Genomic DNA, 21,941 nt, shown 5'->3' with positions numbered 1-21,941 from the left:
AAGTGAAATTATCTAATGACTGCATCAATTTGTTTTGTCACATTCAATAGGAGATTTATTTTTATTCGAGTGGTCAAAAACATTTAATTACAGTCTAGCTACTCCTTTTTCATGTATTAATTTTCATTTTGGGTGAAATCCTGAGAGGTTTTGAAAAAAAAACCCAACTGATTTTAAATATCTTAAATCCCAGTGGATCCTTTTAATAACTGCCAAAACTCATATTAAAGAAATGGAAAATGTAAAACATGCAAAACCCAAATCACAGAGGAATTGTACTTTGTTAATTTTGAGCTGTTAATCACTTTAGAAAATGAGGGGTCGCCTTATCGTCGTGAGATGTAATGCTGGAGATTAAACCTCCCTCTCCTTCACGCCTTGAACGCTGCCAAACGTTAACACCTCATCACCTCGACACTTTAACTCCTGCGTCGTACACGTCGTCGTCGTCTCCTCCTCCCGCTCGCTCGCCGCAGTCTCTGATCTTTGCCACGCCACCGTCGTTCATTAACCACTCGACACCCCAACGCCGCCGCCCACAAACCGACACTTCAGCAAAACACATCTCCAAGGACAAGGGTGCAATTAATTAGGCTTGTTGTGTGATCTTTGGCTTTGGAGCTGCAGATGGAATAAAAACCCTCTTTATCTTTCACACACGTTTAGAACCGTAAGATGACAAAAAAAAAAAAAAAAAAACCCAACAAGCACATGACTGAGGCTGAATGCAAAGGGCGGCCACTTTGCATTTCCAGGCTGCTGCTTTATTTTCCACCAGAAGCTCCGACTGTCTGAATGCGGATGGAAACACAAATACGGAAACCGACTGTGACAGACAGGGTGAATAATAAAACAGCAGGCAGATCGACGGACTCACAGGGACTTCCACATATTTGGCAGCTGCTTTCACCTTTCAGGGAGGAGGCAGGAGGCAGGGGGAGGGAGGAGAAGAAGAAGAAGAAGAAGAAGAAGAAGAAGAATGACACTGAAGTTCAGCTGGGAAGATCTGGTTTCCAGCAAATAACAGGTTGCCTGTGTGAGCAGTGAAAGAAACAGATCGGCGCTCTCTGTTTCCAGGAACAAAAACATGGCTACTCACTGTGAAAGAGAGGATTGAAGAGAAGAATGTCCCTTCATCGTATCTTGAGAGCTTGGAGAGGACGCAGTCTAAAACAGCGGCAAACTGCAAACAGGGGGGGGGGGGGGGACCCATCATTCAGTCTTGCTTTTAAAATACCTTGAAACATTTTTTTTTTATTGAAAACAGGTTGAAATATTCTCACTGCAATGGTAGATGACACCATCATGGTTACAAGCAAGATCAAAATAATCATGATAATAAATGGAAGAATAAATAGTATATAGTAAATAAGTAAATAAAAAGTGAATAAATCCATCATGTTACCATCTAACATTTAAAAAAAAACAATTATGATAAAATTATAATAATAAAATAATGAAAAAATAAAACATTTTGAAATTACAAAGGGTAAAAAATAAGCACTTAAATGGATCAAACCCCCTCAAATAAACAAAAATAAATGAGGACAATAAAGTAAATATAAGTAACAAAACAAATTAGAAAATAAAATCTGAATTAAAAAGTGTTAAATCCATCATCATTTCTAGCACGAGTTCAGTTTAACTTCCCCCTCCACAAAAAGACAGAAAAAACTATAATCTAAATTTAATCCAAAGAATAAATAATGAGTAAATGACAACCCCACTCCCCCCATCTGTAAAAAGGAATATGAAAATGAAGAATATATAAAATGTGGAGGGAAATGCATAATAAAGAAAAGAAGAGTAAACAGCCAGTGAGAGGATTTTATCGGAGGATAAAAAGGGATTTACCTTTGAGACGAGGGAGGAAATCATTTCTTTGAACGCCTCGTCAATCAGAACATCGATTTTGGAGTGGTACTGTTGCTGCAGGTGGGGTGGGGTGGGGGGTGTGAGGGGGGGAGGAGGGGTTGGGTGAGACATGGCAGGCGGACAAAGAGCAATATTTTGTTATTTTCAGAAAACTGACGGGACACAAAGGCCAAAAATGACTCCTTGCCTCCCTGATACAGAACAACAGTATTGTCTGTGCTGTAAAAGACAGAAAGAAAAACCTACAACACTCTGTATGAACATCAAGTTCTCACACACACACACACACACACACACACACAGTCACACACACACCCCTCCCGACACGGCGAGGCGTGAAAAACCTTCCCATCCATGGAGCGCCGCTGAGTTAAGCAGCTAATAGGACCATTATGCGGCTGACTGACATTCCCGTCCACGCTGGAAAAGCGAAGGAATCTGAAGGATACTTTTTGTGCGTCTCCCTACAATTAGAGCAGCCTTGTATTTCTCTAAAGCACCGGTCCAGCTGCGAGGACCAAAGGCTCACACAAGATTCAATTAATCCGCCATTTCATGTCTCGTTTGGCCCCCCCCCTAAAACATATTCATGGCACCTTTTCCCTTGAAGGAAGGAGAGAAAAAAAAGGCTGGGGCTGGGGGCTGAATGGCAGCAGCAGCAGGGGAGTTCATCTCTTGGCGACAATGCCCTTTCACTGGCCGTCTAAAGAACACCCAAATTAAAAATTTCAATCAACAAAGCACACGGATCGCTGACAAATTGTGGGTCCAGGGAGGTCACCGCCGCCAGCCCTAATTTTGTTTTTTTCCCTCCAGAAGTCCGTAAAATGGCAGCTCTCTTTCAGCGCGCCGAAGCTTTTCGGCAAATCTTGAGAGCTTTTCTTTTTTTCTCTTCTTACCTCAATTAACATTGCTGCTTTTGCCTTCTTTATTTCCACAAAAGCAGCCATAAAAAGCAGAGAGGAGCAGGAGAAATTTTTTTGGTCTTTGCCATGTGCGCAGCAAAAACTGAAAAGAACAATTATTGGTTTTAAAAACATTTATCTGGTCGTTGAGCTGCAGCCGCTGCTGTTACTTCAGCTCCGTGATGTGTTTTAGATGCTGAACCGGGTCACATTTTCAACACGAGGCCCCCGACACTATTTAACTGACCTCGGCAAGACGACAACAGACTGAATTTCATCTCATTTTCACCGATTTCAGCTGATCACTCCAGTTTAACAGGGGAATATAAAAGCAGAGTTCATTAATCCAGCAGAGGGTTTCTTGCCGGGATTAAATTGTCAAGTGCAGATTCTTCGCAGGCTGCCAGCTGAATTCCCCACGTCATGACATAAAATCTGGACACCATTTCCCCCCCAAAAAACGAGCGATAAAGAAGAAGAAGAAGAAGAGAGAATTTGTCGTTGAGGCGTCGGATGTGGCCAAGTGCTTCGCTGCAGAAGACTTGAAGACTCGAGGCAGAAAACGAGCCCCAAAAAGGTTTGGACCAATTTCAGACCGACACATCACACCAAGACCCTTCAGACTGCTGGTCAGGGGTCAGAGGTCAGGAAGCCTCATTCACAGAACCAACTGGCAAGTGAACATGAATGTGCATCAGCTGAACCATCTTCATGGATAATAAAGAGAGTGTCTGCTCTTTATTTTTTTTAGATTTAAGGCCACATAGAAAGAAATCTGATGAATTCAAACGGTACAGCACATGTTTAAATTGAGGCAGTGATTGAAACACCTCTCCCAGAAATAAAAGAATGACTGCAATATTAGTATAATATATTAATATTAGTAGAAAATCATCCCAGACGTCATCTCCAAATATGAAACATAACATCGGGTCTACTTCCTGTTTGATAACCAACCACCAACAACAGCCTCCAATAATTCACCACCAAGAAGAAGAAGAAAAGAAGCAAAGAAGAAGAAGTTTATGGAGGTCTGAGACTTTCTTAACCCCCCCAGAGTCCCTTTCAAATAATCTGAAAACATATTTTTCACTGATGCCAATGATATGATGCTGGAGAGGCCCAGCACTGCATGTTTTCTATTGTCTCTGCTTTATCTACGCCTGATTAGCTGGATCAGGTGCGTTCAGCCAATCAGGAGCTCTTCAGGTGTGGCCAGAGGAAAGAAAGCTAGAAAACATGCAGTCGAGTGGACACCACTGGCATTGAAAAGGCTCAACTTTTACATACAGAGGTTCCACGGAAACTGAAATTAACTGATAACCTCCAAACTTATGTTTAATTGATGATTTGGGATCTTTTATTCACATGGAGTTAGAAACATTTTTTCAGGTGGAGCTTGTGTGGAGAATTGTAAGAGGGAAAAAAAAGGTGATGAGGCGATGGAGGGACTTACCCATTGTTTGTCAAGCTGGGATTCAAACAATGACGTGCAGGACACATGGACATGAGGGGCGGGGGAGGACGCGAGACAAGGAAAAGAGGGCAAACACAGTCAGCTAATCACAGTTTAACACATCAGTGACATTGAAAAACATTTTTCTGTTGAAACATTAAAGTAAAACCTGTACGAGAGTTAAGGACGTACAACTCAGGACTTTCCTCTTTGGCCACAGAAGTAATCCTGAAATATCAACGACCTTTCCGCTAATGTTTGTTTAAGTTGAAGTTTTTCTGTAGTTTTTACACCTTTTTTATCTCCATCATAGTTTTGACCTTGAATCAAACATTTCATCATGAGTCATGTTGTCCAGCAGACAGACAGAGAGACGTTTTGTTGTGCCATTGAATAAGAAAGCTTAATTGTCAGAATTTGAGTTAAAGAACCAAACGTTATCGCGTTATTCAGTCTCTGTGGGTCCTAATTTATTAAAGGTGTCGGCTGTAAAAACATGTAAAAACCAGCAGAAAGCGGACGAGTTGTAAAAGCTTTTCTCCTTTTGAAAACTCCTGAGAACGATTTGGACAAAACCACGTCAAAACACACACTGAACATTTAATCATCAAGGTTATTCAGAGGCAGTTTTTGAGCTGAATGAAAGTTCAGCCTGACAAACTGAATTAAACATTTAATATGACACAATGTCAAACGGAGGATGTGTTGAGTTTGGAAACCCAGAAGGACTTCATGAAATCAGTTTGTCCCTCTCAAGTGGACGGATACAAAATACTCTAAACTTCCTTATTTGTTTTCATCTCAATTCAAGATGTTAAATCTGTTGTTATATCACCACAATCATTATCTTTGTGGGCTCATGATCTATGTACTGTATGTTCTGGGTGCTGTAACCTTTGACTTCTGACCTCTTGTTGTCTCCTTGTGATGGTAATGCACCTAAACATGGTGGTCTTACATTAGCGAGGAGAAAAGGCATCGGTGGCCATATTGAATGAGGCCACATCATGTTGGAGTACTTGAGTAGACCAATGTCTTGTAGATGAAACGTTAGCTCCACCTCGACCATCTACAACAGTAAAATTCTGCTTGTATTTCTGTTGTATTTGAGTGTCAACTAATCGATTAATCAACTAATAATTATATGGAAAATCTACCAACAGAGCATTAAAGGTACCTTTTGATGAAGCGTGCATGGTGTTTTTGACCGCACCCCCTTTATTTCCTCTCTTGTCTTTGAGACTTTGACTCTTTTCTTTCTGTATGCGGATGCTGTTAATGTACATAACGCTGGCATATAGAGTGTCTCTCTGCAGGCAGGTATTAAGTGAGCGTCAGAAGGAATAAATGGACAGACGATGTTTTCGAGCGGCCACAGCGGCTTGGTGGAAGCTGAAGAAAAGAGGAAGCTGAAGGTTAAGAGAACAGCGAGCTTAGCTCTGTCAAGACTGCCGGCGGCCAAGGGTTTCGCTCTCAGCGACGCCAAGGCTGCCGCCTCACACAGGCTTCACGGTCATCCATTTAACTGCTCATGTCGAGCGTTTGGCCGTTTCAAGTGAACACAAATACACCTGAACTCCGCGTCTGCTGGATGTTTGGAGGGAAACAGTCACGTTTTAGTGGCTGATCTGACAGTTTGACTCGACCTGTTCAGCGTGAGGCTGAAAATAAAAGACGGCTTTTAGAAGCTGACACACTTTCACTCTGTGAGGAACGAGCCTCTGATGGTGAGATACGAGATGCAAACTGAAAAATACAAACATCCATCCATCTTAAGTGATTTACTCTGATATTCAGCCAAGACTAATAACACTAACAAACAATAGCAAACTGTCTTGACAGTGCGAGGGAACACAGAGCCAGATGTTCCAAAATGGAGGAAGCTATCCTATTAGCTTTGTGCCGCTATACAGTTTTACTGGAGATTAAACTGCTCCACGAAAGAGATGCAGCCTGCTCTGAAGTTAGTCTTCTGCTAGCAAGCTCTCGGCTACCTGGCATGTTACCAGTTAGCTTGCCAGCCACAGCAGCTCGTCAACTGCCCCCGCAAGCAGTCACTACATCAACAAGCTACTAGCGCCGCCTGTTTCGTGTCGTACCACTTTCTTGTTTGATCAGACTTTATAATGCTGACATGCTAGTGTTTCGTGTGATGTGAGTTGTGATGGAAATAACTGAAAAGATTTATAAAAATATTTTTACATTTTTCAAACATTATTATAAATAATAAAAAAAATCCCATAGTGGCAGATTTGTTTGCTTGTTTTAAGACTTTAGGTTCAATAAAAGTTGAAATAAACCGTTGGAATGGAGATTTCCTTCAGTGTATTCAGTATTTATCCAGCTGGAAATCTGATGGCGCTGCTCCTTTTCCTCTTTGGGTAAAACCTTCGGCTAAAAGTCACATTGGAACATAAACGGATAAACGGGCCGTGTGACTGTTCGCTTACCTCCTGGCCGGTGTCCAGCACGCAGAGTTTGGAGCACTGCTTCTTGGCGTCCATCAGCACGTTGAACATAGTGCAGACCGACAGCGGCAGCCGGAAGTCCGTTGACTTAGTCGCTTTCTGCATTTTGGCATCAAATGCAGATTTTGTTCTGTGGGAGAAAACACACAAAAAGGTTTCATTTTCTGTAAAACTGTGACGTTTTTTGTTTTTCTACAAAACTTAATAAAAAAAAGTCCACAGAAATACAATTATTTCAGTATTAAGTATTATTCCAACAACTCATAGACCATCATAAAGTTTCACAGAAGAAGGTTTGTTGTCAGAGTCTGTTTTCAGGTTAGAAATGAGTTTGCTCAGATTTGTACTTGAGCTTGTTGCGGTCTGTTGTTTGTATTACTGGGCTGTATTCTATCTTCATAGTATTAAAAAAGGGTTTCGTGTGTGTGTGTGTGGTACAAAAATAAAACTAAAATAGAAAAATAAAGAGAGGAGAGTGAGAGGGATCCAGACAGATGTGGACCCAGAGGTCCTGGTCCAGCTGTGTCGACCTCTCAGTCTGACCTCTTGACGCAGGCCTCCATCATGTCGCTGGCCATCAGTTTGAGTCTCTGCTCCAGGTGTTTGGCGAATTCAGGCTCCGGCCAATGGAGGTCCAACACGAACATCTGCAGAGCGTCCAGCTTCCAGAACAAATCCTCCGAGGTGGCCGAGCCGTTACTGCAGGGAGGACGGAGAGGGTTATTAACCGAACATCACAAATACAACAGCAACACATCTACTACGATGCTCATTTGTTCCATTAAACTCTTATTTTGGAAACTTTGTAGAATGTGCAGCAAGTGTGAGGATCTCTACTCTTTTTCAAAATGACCACACTGATGGTTTGAACTATGAGTCATGTCATTTAGTGCTGGGGGTTTTCCAAACCGTCCACCAGTTTTTTGGTAGAACTATGTACATTGTTACTTGGAAATTCAGGCCCATAAAATTAAGTCATATTAAGTCAAGTTTATCATTTTCCTAATTTCATTCCAAGTTTTTAATGTTTGCTTTCTAGATTTGATTTTGTGACAACATGGGTCATGAACACAACATCTTCAGCAGCTGAATATCAAATCCAGGACATCAAACTGTCGTTTAACGCACAAGCTGAGGCCTGCGAGGGATCATTACTCTGCGGCAAAGTGACTTCCAAAGAGGAAAGGAAGAAAATTAATCTAACAACTACAGGGCTGTTTTGAAAAGGCAGAATATTCCTGATTTGTATTGGGAACACACGTGTAGATTCACTGGTATGATCCTGTATTCACTGGTGTTTTGTACAACCGGTGGTGACAAGAAAACATCAAGACTGCTCAGTATCAAAATGAAAGACTCCTACAGGAACAGTGCATTCAGGTTTTTGTGTGGTTCTTCAACAGGTTTTGGTAGTTTTGGTGCAGAGCTGTGTGGTCTCAGTCAGTAAACACAGCACCAGGCTGAAACAGAGACAGATGGACATCTCCCCGCCTTCTCCCCTGCGCACAGGTTACACAGCAACACATGGCAACGCTCGCCGCCACCGACATCCAAGTGTACAGCGCCCGGCTAGAATGACAGCCACGGGAGGATGGAGGAGGGGGTAGGAGGGTGACTGGGGGGTTAAAGCAAGCGCCACTCACTCCCTCACTTTTCTCACTTCGCCTTTAAAAGACTGTTACCTTAACAAGTGGCGCACAGGAATAAACGCTTTGGGCTGAGTCCGCGGTGCAATTAAACGCTTGGTGGCTATCCCCCTCATGTCTAATTAGCAGTGCTCTTCTCTGAGCGCGCTCCGCCCGGCTCCCCGGGGAACGGGGCGATCCCACTCGCCCGTCTGTGCTCGCTAATGAAGTGCCAGCTTTTTTTTTTCTCTCTTTTTTTTTTTTTTCATTGGATCGAGGAGGGCCAAGTGAAGTGAGGTACAGGAACAGTGTGCTCTGTGTTGTGGGAAAGGCTGGGGGAGTCGCCATGAGGAGCCTTTTTAAGAAACACACCCTCGACCAGCCTCCTGGTCGAGCGTTGGTGGCCCCCAACATGGCTGCCTGTTCTGCTGCAGACTCGCTTGCTCTAAAACAGACTGACAGACACATGAAAACAAAGAAATGTTTCTAAAGCCGGACTGAGCAGGTGAATTCACGTCAAACCTCCGATGTCTCACTGACCTGAACGATTATTTTCAATATTGATTCATCGAGTTTATTTAGAGTTTTAACAATGAATCATTTAGTCTGTCAAATGTCCGAAAACAGCGATAAATGTCCGACAGTCCAAAAACCAACATTTACAAGGACATAAAACTGAGAAAAGCAGCAAATCCTCACATTTGAGAACCAGAGAATGAAATGTTTGCTTGATGACTGACTTAAACTGCATACCACGTCTTGTGTTTAGCATTAATTGCTTGCACTGTATATTTCCTTCTACGCATATTGACCGGTCACACCAGCATTTAAAATGGCAAAATCAACTCCTTTCAGAGAATCGCTGCAATCACTGAACTCGTTTGTGGGTGGGGCGGAAATCAGCACAAACATGTTCCAAGTCGGGTTCAACTTTGGTGAACTTTGACACATACCCCCCCAGTACAGAGAAAACAGAAAGAAACTTGGAGGGCTATTGTGACCGACTACGACGAGACAACTCTTAAATGCATGGGTGTTTTTCAAACATTCCCACATCCCTCGACCCTCAACTGAGCCGGCACACACTTTAAGTCTTATATTAAAATCATATTGCTTGTTAAATGTATTATTAACAATACCAGACACATAAAAAAATATATTTTTGTCATGGATTTTTGTTTTTCTGTTTTATTCCATGTTCTTAAGGCTACTGTACCTTCTCACAGACTGGCACCTACATCAAACCCAAATTAGTCAGCATGGTAATCACAAATCACAGTCATTTGCTTGTGGTCACTGCAACACGGTGGTGTGCACTGAGCTGTTTAGCTGTTTAGAAAACGACTTGCGCGTTGAGGCAACTAATGAGGGTCCTTTATCAGTCCTAGCTCCTCTTGGGGCTGCTACTTTGTAAATGACTGGTTTCTGTTGCCTTTTGGTTGTTCTTTTTCACTCTTGATTATTTATATCAGTCCTGATAAACAGAGGGATGTGGGTACTGGAGTCTCGGTCGTGTGATACAAGGGAAGCTAAGGATGACATGGTCCTTGTGTTTTGTGCGTGAGCCACTGTTGACAATGATTAACCCCCAAAGTTCGATATATACCAACACAAAGGTTGCTGTGAAGATCCATTTATTTGTTGACATGAGGTCTGGAGACATTAAATATCTTTTGGATTATAGAGATCTTTTATTTATTCTTTTTTTTTTTTTACAGTCTATTTATTTGTAATGTGTACTACATGCTTTTAAAGTGTACTGAGCCTCTTGTGATTCTACACTTTAAATAAACGTATTTCCTTAGAATTACACTACGATCAGTTCTTAAGCTGCTTGAATGTATGGATCGTATTTGCCATCATAATCAGCCAGACAATAAGTGTCTACATGGACGTTGACTTTCTTTTAAAAAAGTCAATAAAATCAATACTTAAAACTTAAGACATGGAGGGTCAGATAGTATGAAATGATGTAAAACAGTGAAAACTGAAGGACATGTTGATTTTCTTTATTTTGTTTTGTATATTTTGTCAATTTTTGATACAGCGGGACATTTTGGAGGGGAAAAGAAGCAGGAGGGTTTTATTGGTATTAAAGCTTCCACACAGCATCTCTCAACTTACAAGATGTCAGGTAGATTTATTCCTTGCAAGCTGAAATAGAAAATTGAGGTGTTGTGTTATTATTACACGGACATTCTTCACATCGTGACATGCACACTGCACAGCACAAGGACTCGTGAAACACGACGTATCACAAAATCTTCACCAGTGAGTCTCCGAGGAACGATGGCATGCAGGCTTCGCCCTGCCGGAGCCACAGTGTCAAGGAAACAATTGGAAACCACAGACCTCCCTCTCATGCCCAGCCTGGCTCATTCAGATGAGACGCATGCTCTTCAGTTCACCGTCAGACACCAGGACTGAACGGCATGACAGTTTTTGTGGATTTCAATAAAGCACTTTTGCAATAGAACATTAAAACTTGAGCAGGTCTTCATGCGGGGGAGTAAAAAAGCAAAAAGAATCAGTGGAGTTCTGACTGGAGAAGTCTCTTGAAATCATAATTAATTTAGTGATGTGAACTCTGATGTGACAAACATCCAGACAGACGGACAGAAACAGAGCTGCTGAGCATTCAGGACAGACAGAGGACAGGTCTGGCTGGAGGTCTTTACCCATGCCTGGCCCCCCGAAAACCCAAAGACCCGACCACTGTCTTGTACACTTAAATTCTGAGTCCGGGTCTGACTACAAAATGCTGATTGGACCCCGCAGGACTTGATGAGACTGAGACCGATTAAAGTTGGGCGAGGCTAGTCAGCGTAGAGCTGAGCTTGACAAGCCGAGTCGGAGACGTCCTAAAATGGCCACCGTACAACAGAAAGGCTGTCTCTTTATTCTTCATCCATCCAGCAGTTTAAGTTTCTCGTGTTTAATGAACATAGTGTTGCGTTGTGCTTAATGTATGTGTCACCGTTCGCTGAGAGAAATGTTGTAATTTGGAGCAGATCAGGTGGCTTTTTAAGGTTGGAGGACGTAACAGACCAAGAGTTCTGGACGCAGAACAGCAGCAAACACAGGTCCTGTTGTCTTTGGGTCTGTTTGGGTTCAGGTCTGGGTATATTTAATAGATGGTACCATCTTTGAATCAGGTGAGATGGTTCTCGGTTACAAATTCTCGGACCACGTGAAGACCTTTAGTCTCGTTAACCCCCACCCCCGCCCCTCTCTTATACATACGTGTTCTCACACAGCGGTCCCATCCAGGCGGGCGCAGAGAAGCTGGGCATCTGTGGCAGCGTGAGAGGGAGGCTGGGGACTTTGGGAAGAGGAACGCTCGCAAGATTGTTAGTTAACGACCTGCTGGGTCAGAGTCAGCGGCGAGGTCGTTTGATGGCGGAAAAGGAAAATGTTAAAAGAATAAAAGACAAAGAGAAAGAGAAGAAATAGTGACAGTAACAGTGGGCGATCTTCACCGCAGCACACACAGAAGGATAGCTATATATAATAGAAGCCACTTGTTCTGCCTGCACTAATTGATTAATAGCAAACACCAATAAAAGACAGAAAAGTCACTGCTTACTTCTATTCATTCTATTTCCTTTCAGTTCAGGTGCTTTTTTTTTATTAAACAGTGCAGCTCTCAGTGCATTGTTCCTGACTGCAGTGTGTCCTTGCTGTGTGTTGTACATTCAGCTCTGCCTCCTTTTGTTCCTCTGCTGTCCTGTGCGGCGTTGGGTTTGTTCAGTTCCCTCGTCTTTTATTGTTACGTTACATTCATCACATCTCAACAAATCATCGCTGCTGACGGTAAACAGAAGGTAAAAATACAATGAGAGACGGCAAACTGACCATGTTCACGTTGAAGGCAAGAGGAGAGTTATATCATGAAGACTATTTCAGACATATTGTGTTGAAAAATATATCTTTGTACATTTAGACACATATTAACAGAAGCAATTCAAGGTGGAGTATAATCTGTCTATTTGAGCTCATTTTCATCTTCTATTTTATTATCTTTTAAAAAGTCTTTTTATAGTGCGCTGTGTTTCTTGTTGTAATGCCTTTTTGTCATATGTAAAGCACTTTGCATCGTCTTGTTGCTGAAAGGGTGCTTTACACCCAAACTTGCCTCGCCTTGTAAAGAAAAACTTGGTACATGTAACGGTAAACACACCGACAAACTGGGTCTGAACTTAAATCAACCAACACTTACACCGGAGTAGTTTGATCACACACACAAACCGGCAGTGTCTTGACGCATCATCACGAGTTGATGATACAGTCAGATCGACACATCGCAGCTACTGTACCTGACTACATGTATGACATGTCTGGTGAGTCAAAGGTGAGGTTTATTCACCCCAAACAGTCAAACAGTAGAGACATTAGCTGGAGCTAGCAAGCCACATACACACCAACTGCATGTGCGCTGTGTGTTGACAGCTCAGCCTCTGACAGGAACTTCAGTTATTCAAGTTCCTTCTATTGTCCTCCTACGTCGAGGGAGCATGAGTGAAAATGTTTGGCTCAAGTCGAAACATTTTTAACTCATCTGCGCCTCACTTTGTGTCCACTCCCTTCTTTGCATTCACTTTATACATCACTGCACTGCTTCTAAAAATTCCCTTTGTGTTCAGTCCGAAGTGACCGCTTAAACGGCTGGAAAACACATATTTTAAATTGGAGCAGAAGGTGCCAGATAAATTAAAATCATCTCAAAACAGCCCTTTCATTATCTTCACGTCTATAATGTTGTGTGAAATGACAATAAAAACATTGTCAGCACAAAGATAAGAACAGAGGAGAACACAGATTTGTTCGAGGCAGCTCAAACTGAGAGGAAGACTATTATTGAAAGTTTGAAATTACTGCATTTCAACGTGAAGCATTTTGTAACTACGTGTTGAGATATAGTTAATGAAATCATGTTGAAACATCGGTTATATGCAACACAGACATCTAAAAAATCTTTTAATACTTTAAAATGATTAAACGTCTAGACGTGTTTTGACCCGCACATCACTAAATCAATGCTGAGAAGAAAGAGAAACTTCTGGACTTCTGGACACAAATAAAGAGCTAGCTAACGCTAATCAGTCCTGACAGAAACAGGTGGGCGGACTCTTACTTGACGGACTGCCAGGTCTCCTGCTCGAAGCCGCGGTGGATGGACTGGGCGATGGATGACTCCATCAGGTCGATGTAGCGCACCACCAGGGGGACGAACAGGTCCTGCAAGTGTTTGTGGAAAATCCCGTTGCACAGGTGAGCTGTGGGGCCGAAAGAAGACCAGGTGAGCAAATGTGATACCTTCTCAGACCATTTCCACAACTAACAAACTAAAACTGACAAAACAAGACTACTTTACACAACCCTGTTCCCAAATGACGTTTATATTCAACTAATCTGTGACGGCAAACACATTCTGAAAGTAACGTAATGCAGCACGGATTACGACGACTACTGGCTGTAGCCTTATCTCATATCTCATCTAACTATTAATCTAACTCTCCACCCAGAAAGCAAAGCAAAGAGTATTCCCCTAAATGGTGGTGAACTATTGCTTTAAGACATTTTTAGACCTTGAATGAAAGAAGTTATTTGAAGGACGATGGATGAAGGATTTGTGGAATTTCATGCAGAAACCGTTCCAGACCTTGTGGTTACAGGCTGTCTTGAAACCAACAAGTCTGTTCACTCGTAGCTTAGTGTCCAGTTTAAGTGTCCCTGAGGAAGACACTAAAGGATATGTGTATGTTTTAAGTCCCTCCAGATCAGAGCTGAGTGATTAAATGTCAAACAGGTCACCGGATTCTTCCCAACTACTTTTGAGGAGTTCTTAAAGGCGCTCGGAAGTCTCTATCAGCTATCGACTTTAGAGATGCTCGTAGGCAGATTTACTTACATTTGGACATAACCAGGCTAGTCGTTTCCCCCGTTCTCTTTGTGCTAAGCTAAGCTAACTGGCTGCTGTAGCTTCGTATTTACCATACAAACGTAAGAGTGGCATCAATCTTCTCAACTAACTCTTGGCTAGAAAATGAATCAATCCATTTGAATCATCCTTTTTTTGTCAGCAGTTGGGAGAAGTGTATTTCCTGTTTCAACAGGACAATGTCTCCGTGCTCACATCAGGTCCATCAAGAAAAGGTTTTCCCAGTTTGGTGTGGAAGAACTTGACTGGCCTGCGCAGAGCCCTGACCTCAACCCCATCCAACACCTTTTACTGACAATTTCCATCATGTGTGAACTGATGGCGTATTCCTTTAACTGACCACTCTCTCTTTGGAGGGTGAACACAGACTTCATTCTTCAAACTCATTTTAAGCTGAAAAATTCTGAAAGTCTCAACCAAACAAGAACATTACAAGCCTTACGTAGGTGAAATTCATATTGTGTAGGGCTGCTTTTCTAGGATCGAACGTGACTGCACAGGTGTTCATGATATTGTGTACAACCCCCCCTCCTTGTAGGTTTGAGAAAGACTGTCAAACAGACAGATAAATCCTCAGTCAACAGCGAGGAGAGACAAAGACAGAGAGTATTGGGTGGAGAAGCGAGCAGGCTGGTCTCTCAGGACTTCATTAGTTTTAATTCCTCTCGCTCTGCTCCGTCATGATTAACACTAGCCTTTTTGCCCTCCAGAGAGTAAAACCAGCCTCCCTCGCAACCGCTCGCCTTCACATGCTGACAATCAAGTGAGCATTTAAATAATCTACAGAACAACTGAGAGATAATACACTTGTTGAAGAAAATCCTCAAAGAGTCGATGACAAATCGAGTCATGTCACCTGAGATCAGCCGACCAGCGGAGGTTTTGTTGATTTTTCTGAACAGTTTAAATATTAGAAAAATGCTGCGAACAATTAGAAAAGTCAAGGACTGTTCATATTTTGTTACTGTGAGGTTCAGAGAAGGCAACTTGTAAATTAACTTCATTATCCTCCAAATCTTTTTAACTTCACCCTGTCACCCAAGTATCTGATTGGGATTGAACTCAGACGAATCTCTTTCCTCTCACTTTAGACATAATTATCAAAGAGCAAAGGCCTCCTTTGTGCAAACAGTCAAAACTATGATTTCACTTGTTCTGTGTTTTCGGCTCTGTCTATTGCCTCATTATGCTCCAATTTAAGTTGACTAATGTTGTGACACTTGGAATAATTACGGCATTAACAGAGGATGGTAATTAGAAAAAATATAAAAGATATGAGCCACACAAAAAAAGAGATTTGTGGGTTCTTCACATAATGAAACACTGAGTTTTTTGTTCCCAATAGTGCCCTTGGGCTGTCTGTCTATCTGCCTGCCTGTCTGTTACTGTATTCGAGGTACTTTGGCATCAGCCATGTTAAATAACGCCTCACATCTCGCCAAATCTCTGCTGGCTCTGAGACAAAGCCGAAGGAGCCGAAGGAGGGCTTGGATAGAGGAAACAATGAGCCCAGATTTTTCTCTAGCAGTCAAATGAAATCTTAACAGTAAGATGCAGCTTATCAGGGAAGAAAATACAACAATAACCTGAAATACAGCAGTGCAATGTTGATGATTTCCATCATAATCATTTTAGGTTTTTCTTTTTTTCCACACGAAATCTTGTTGTTTTTTATTGAATGGAGGTGTTCCACAAAATGTTTTACTATTCGTAAATTCACAAAATAGATGAATTCTGAAGGATCACGTGGAAGATGGGAGCAATGAAATCTCATCTCAAAGTTAATCTCCTGCTTTGATAGTTCTTCATTTTCAGCTTTTATCAATACATGCGCGTCAGTGACGATTGACTGATTGATCTTTTATTTTATTCTAACTATTCATCGACCTCACCTTTCTCTTTGCACTGTAAAGCACTTTTAATCACCTGTGGTGTTTGAATATATAAATAAAGGTTAGTTGATTGATTTAAGTGTCCGGCCTCAAATGCTGCCCTGCTGTATGGACACCAGACAACGACAGGAAAGATCACGTAACAAATTGTGATGCGCAGATCCACAAAAGAGAACATTTCAAAAGACAAACAAAAATGTGCTATCATTAAGGATACAGAGCACCCTGTTTTAGTCGGCATTCTTTTTCTATAAACCTTGCCAAAAAAAAGCCTCCTTACTTCAGACGACCAAAACAAATCAGAACTCTTCAACTGTTTTCTTTTCAACCAGTGAACTTCTCAGCTCCCTGTAAATGTCATGGGGCTATACTATCTATGAAAGTTACTTACATACACACATGTATACAAGCATTTAACATGACATACATACATGCTGACGTACAGTGTCTTCACAGAAAAGATGAACTAAAACTGATGCATCATGTGACATACGTGCTGATGAGCAAGATGGGACATCACACCATTATTTGACATTTGTTTTGTTTTTGACGCTATTAAATTGTACAATCATCCTCAGACCTCTGCATCGTTCCATAGATTCATCTCTTTTACTGAAATGCATCTGTCAATGCATCTGTGTCTAAGTATATCTATACATGTAAAAAAGTAAACACTTTTTAAGGAAACAGTGTTTCTTCAGGACCTTAAAAATACACTCGGTAGCCAGTTTATTAGGAACACCTTGCTAAAACTACTGCAGCTTAAGAGGACGGTTATAATAGTTTCAGAGAGGCGCTGATTCAACTGGCTGCACTTTGTGGTGCTGTTGAACTGTATTGTGTTATACAGAGAGATGTCTTTGTTATTTTGCCTACCCTCATTAGTATAAATGGGGTCGACAAAAGTCAGACCCAGACTGCATTATTACAATAAAAGTCCGTCAAACTTTAGAAAAAAAACTTTATTTCAAATGTCACAGTTTCCGACAAATTATCTTCCAATTATCACGAGTTTAGTTTCCTAAAAAACAAAACAAAACCCGGGCCTGATGTTGTTCTAACGCGTTGTCCTCTGCAGCTACCTGCTGACAGGTAGACAGGTCAGCTGACACGGAGTTTAAGCTAAACTGCGGCCAGCTGATCGGGCCCGACAGTCTTCTCCGCTGCTTTAAGCTAATTACCTCGCCGTCGGAGCGTGCGAGGTGCCGTTAACCTCGTCTCTTAACAAGCCTCGTTCCTCTGGCGTCATCGGTGTTAATTAGCGCTCTTATTGGTGAGACCATGTGCCGTATGAGGCAATTTCTCACAAAATGCTGCAGTTTTAGATTCATGAAAATGAAGGTCAGGCTGTAAGTAGAGAGGAGAGTATGAAAAGAAATTAAAAAGGTATCAGTGAGAAGTCGAACGTTAGCGGCGAGGTGGCCGGCGGTTCACAGAGGTAATTCTTATTTCTAGTGTGTTTTATTTCTGTAGGTGAATCTTAGAACTAATTTGTTGTTGCAACAGTCCAATTTCTCCACGTGCATCATTTTAAGCTACAAAATGTTTCCTGTCAAATATGTAAATTTTAACTTCATTACCCAGAAACACTACGGGGTGAATAAACTAAATGGCCTTTTCTCGGTTGGAGTGTGTGCCTGTGGGGGTAGTGAAGGTAATGAGGGGTGTTGAGAGCAGTGGGAAACTAGAAAGAGATTTTTTGGATTTCAGTTTGGATCTTTCACTTCCTGTGTGGAGATTTCCCACCAGAGAGAAAAAAAAATGACAGAATTTAATTTGGAGAAAATCTGAAGCAGCTCTATGTGTGTGTGTGTGTGTGTGTGTGTGTGTGTGTGTGTGTGTGTGTGTGTGTGTGTGTGTGTGTGTGTGTGTGGAGGATGATCTGATCTGCTGCACACACTTGTTGGTTCAGAGCCCACAGAAACTGGCAGAGTAAAGCTGTGATTACAGGCAGCAGGAAATTATACACTGAACTATGTTTGACTCTCACTTTGTCAACAGCTCAAATCACGGCAAACCTTCTATGTTGAATTTGGGGCGCTAAAGTTCCACCCAGTACGTTAAACAAGCAGGAGTTCATTCAGATATGTTTGCATGAGCAGGCATGATTATACCAAGACATGTCAGTTTTAAAATCTGTACAACAACACCCTCGGTCCCCTTTGCCAGAACTGTGGCTCTGAACCTGCGTCCAAGCTAATGTAGCCTAGCTCATGACGGGCACGTAGCTGGTAAAGCTTGTGGTGTACCGTGTGAACGTACATGAACGAGAGATTTATTTCTCTTCTGTGGCGCTATGTCCTGGGTCTCTGTAGACCAGCAAGACTCTGAGGAGCTCACGAGCGGTTCAACTTAGTAAAAAACTTTACTTATAAAATGTTGCAGATTTCTGAAATAGCCCTTTTATTTCAAAGTACAATCTTCTTTCCGCCTAGTGAGTAGAGGCACTTCAGCATACAACGTTAAGTACTTTATTCAGTTTTCATTTTGTGAGTCAAGTTTATTTGGAAAGCTTCAAGACTCTTGTGCTGTTTTCTGTGATATACAGTACCTTGTTTAGCTAGAGACGTGTTTCCTGAATCTCTACAATGGAGGTGGCGAGTGAAAAGTTAGACTGAACCACATTCAGAATAGCCACGATTATGAAAATTAAGACAAAGGTTGACGTTTATTCCTTTAACACGCAGTAGCATTCAGCTCAAAGAACAGCCGAGTCTGACAGAATGTGTTCCTCTCGAAAGAAAAGGTGAGACTCACGGTCAGTTCGCAGGAAGTTGTTGAGGAGCTGGAATAGCGGGAAGCTGTCCCAGGAGTCGACAGGCTGGACCTGCAGCGCGGCGTCCATGTCGGCTCTGTACAGAGACAGAAACGTCTCGGCGTGTTCAGCCATCAGCTCCGGCCACCACGAGAAAGCCTGAGAGAGACACAGAGAGATGTGGCAAAACGATACCAGAGGAAAAAGTCAAAAGAAATGAACAGGAAGTTGTCTCAGTTTTGGTGCACAGACATGGGCTTAACGGCATCTGTGCAAAATTGTGTTTTTATAAAGAACATGCCTGTGTACACGCAAACATCCTGTCATGACTGCTCTTGTCTGTCGGGAGCAAAAGAAGACGTACGGTGACGTTACTACAGAGCGACAAAGTCTTCCCATTTCAGTCAACATCTGTTTCTTTTAGCCATGACCACGGTCGTACCCCAACCTTAACCAAGTGGTTATTACTGTAACCGTGACGACAAAGGTCCCCTAACCTCAACAAAGTAGTAATGTTAACCGAAGCCATGATCTTGATGATGTTTTAGTGCCTAAACCTCACCAAACCTTAAACAGTGATTGGTAACAGTTTTGAGAAGCACAGACAGTTGATGTTGTCCTGCTGAAAGAGGCGTCATACAGTATGTGTTGTCCTGAAGGCCGTGGAAAAACAAGGTCTTGTGTCGTTTGATTTGGAGGACTTCTTAAGTCCCTCGCAGGTCTCTGGGGGTCCAGTTTGAAGGCTGACATTTGGGTTTATTGCTCGCCGCCATCTTTTAGTCAACTTTGTCTTCTATTATGTTACTGCTCATCATTGTGGAGTTTAAAAGTGAAAACACTAAATCATTCACTCTTTTTGGAAAGAAAACAAGAGCGTCCATTTTTGTTGTCAGTTGCCTAGCAGCAGAGAAACTGGGAATGGGAAACCTTTTCAACACTAAACATAGTGTGAACACAAACTGATGAGAGTTGTCTTATCTGTTGGTGACCTCCCTCACTGGTCTCCTTCTTGCTCGGTCACTCACACCTGTGCTACTCTTCCTATTTCTTAATCATTCATTTTGCTGAACTCTAAGGGATCCTCGGTGACTGTTCTTGTATCCATCCCGACTTTTCAGTCGCTGTTTTCGTAGTAGAGGTTTTGCCACCAAAAGCTGGACCTTCCAGATACAGGTGTGTTCATACTACAATCAAAACCCCTTGACTACACACAGGTGATCTCCATTCAACCAATTATGAGACTAAAACTAAAACTGTATTTTATATATGTAATGAATTTATATCTTTGTAGAGATCCGTTTTCACTTTTTCTGTTGATCAGTGTCAAAAAAGCCACATTAGAATTGTTGAACAATAAAACATGAAAAACTTGTAAGAAGGTTGAATTATTTTTATAGGCACTGTGCGTTACTCACTTCCTGTTTGTGTGTCTAATTTCTTATAAAGGTCTCGGTGACCAAAACAACCTGATCTGATTAACACAGACGACCTGCTAAAAGCTGCAGAAATCTGAATAAATGGAGGCCGGTGCGAGACTTCTTTTACTTGCTTAGACTGTTAGCTGCTTTTAAGAAGAAAAGAAAGCCCAGAGGTCGCCGTTGCATCGAGGCTCTGTGGCTCTCCAGCGGACAGAGGTCGGCCCGCTCAGGTGACCGCTGCTATTGACAGCTAAAGGACACCTGAGAGAAAAGTGCAATCAGCCTTGAATTACATGCTGATGCACGGAGGTCGGTATTTGTGTACAACGGAGGAAGAAGAGGCTGAGATCTAAGACGGAGAAAGACAGAAATGACACAGTAGTGGCTCGCCTTCGTGGCCTTGCAAGACGACTTATCCTTTCAGACATGCCTTTTCAGTTTCCTGTTGCTGACAACAAACAGCATTAAACCAGCCAGACGGTTCTTCAACATTTACAACTCTTTCTTCTCAAGACATCAACTTCAATGACAGCTGATTGTAAATAAACGCTGCAATTGGTCCATCAAGAAAGACAAAGAAAAAGAAGAAAAGAGACAAGAAAGCGGCAGAGGATTCAAAGAACAGAGAGACAGATGTATAGAAACAGGAGATGCAAGGACAGGAATGGAATAAAGGACGATTAGAAGAACAGCTTAAAGTAGGAAAGGTGGGAGAAAAAAGGGACTCGTGGAAGAAAGATGTGAAGAAGGCAAGAAAGAAACTAAAGGTTGGAAGAGGGGATTCAATACGAAAAAAAGGATGAACAAAGGAGGCCGAAAGACAGGAAGAAGAAAAGTTTGCGAGAGTGCAAGAATAATGGGAAGAAGACAATAAAGAGAAGAGAAGGAAGAGGGGAAATGAGAGAAGAAAGGAAGATAAGTAGAAAGAAGTTAAGACAGAAAGGTTGGAAAAAAGAGGGGAAGAATGAAGGGTAGAAAGAGAGAAAGAATGAAAAGAAAAGCCAGGGGATGGGAAGAATATAAGGAAGGAGGTTATAATAAAGACAACAAAAAAGGGAAGGAGAGAAAAGGTAACCAAGGGGAAAAGTAGTAAAGAGGGGCAGAAGAAGAGAGGAAGGAAGGAAAGAAGGGAATAAGCAAAGCAAGAAGAGGAGGAAAAAATAAAAGACTGGAAGAAGACTGGAAGAAGGTCAGAATGAAAGGAACATTTGAAGAAGTAAAGAAAACAAGAAACAAGCAAACCTGGAAAGAAGGGGGAAGAATTACAAAAAAAAGAAGCAAAGAAAAAAGAAAGGAAGGATAAAAGAAGTGAAGAAGAATAAAGGAAGAAAGAAAGACAGAAGGGTGAAAACACAGGGTAGGATGAAGGAGAAAACAAGGGATTAAAGAAAAGGGAAAGAAATGATGGAAAGAGAAGTGGAAGAAGTGATTTACTCACAAAAATCTCCAGCCTGTTTACAACCAAGAGGAACAGAAGAGCGTTGGCGTTGTAAAGGGCTAATGTACTTATCGCACCACCAAGGACATCCACTTCTCCATATCCTCCCATCAACAAACAGCTTGTCAGAAAATGTGAAAAAGCGTCTTTTACTGAATATTTTCTATT

The 21,941-nt window shown here is 41.9% G+C and overlaps 1 protein-coding gene across 12 annotated transcripts in view; it reads right to left on the bottom strand.

The window, feature by feature from the left end:
* The window catches only part of cadps2 (Ca++-dependent secretion activator 2), a 111,125-nt gene that overhangs the window by 19,568 nt on the left and 69,616 nt on the right, over positions 1–21,941 (bottom strand). For 7 of the 12 annotated variants that reach the window (XM_070907532.1, XM_070907530.1, XM_070907531.1 and 4 more), the window contains 7 exons: positions 18,920–19,076; positions 13,464–13,605; positions 7,248–7,403; positions 6,687–6,834; positions 1,855–1,929; positions 1,100–1,183; positions 878–910 (listed from right to left, as the gene is read on the bottom strand). In XM_070907532.1, the coding sequence (XP_070763633.1) occupies positions 878–910; positions 1,100–1,183; positions 1,855–1,929; positions 6,687–6,834; positions 7,248–7,403; positions 13,464–13,605; positions 18,920–19,076 (795 nt within the window). Of the gene's footprint in view, positions 1–877; positions 911–1,099; positions 1,184–1,854; positions 1,930–4,236; positions 4,252–6,686; positions 6,835–7,247; positions 7,404–11,572; positions 11,693–13,463; positions 13,606–18,919; positions 19,077–21,941 lie in introns of all 12 variants that reach the window. The other 5 variants (XM_070907526.1, XM_070907525.1, XM_070907524.1 and 2 more) reach the window with 2 other exon arrangements.

The sequence above is a fragment of the Enoplosus armatus genome, chromosome 6 (genome assembly GCF_043641665.1).
Source record: "Enoplosus armatus isolate fEnoArm2 chromosome 6, fEnoArm2.hap1, whole genome shotgun sequence".
NCBI lineage: Eukaryota > Metazoa > Chordata > Actinopteri > Centrarchiformes > Enoplosidae > Enoplosus > Enoplosus armatus.
Note: the sequence above shows the minus strand (reverse complement) of the source record. Positions and strands in the feature narration are given on the sequence as shown.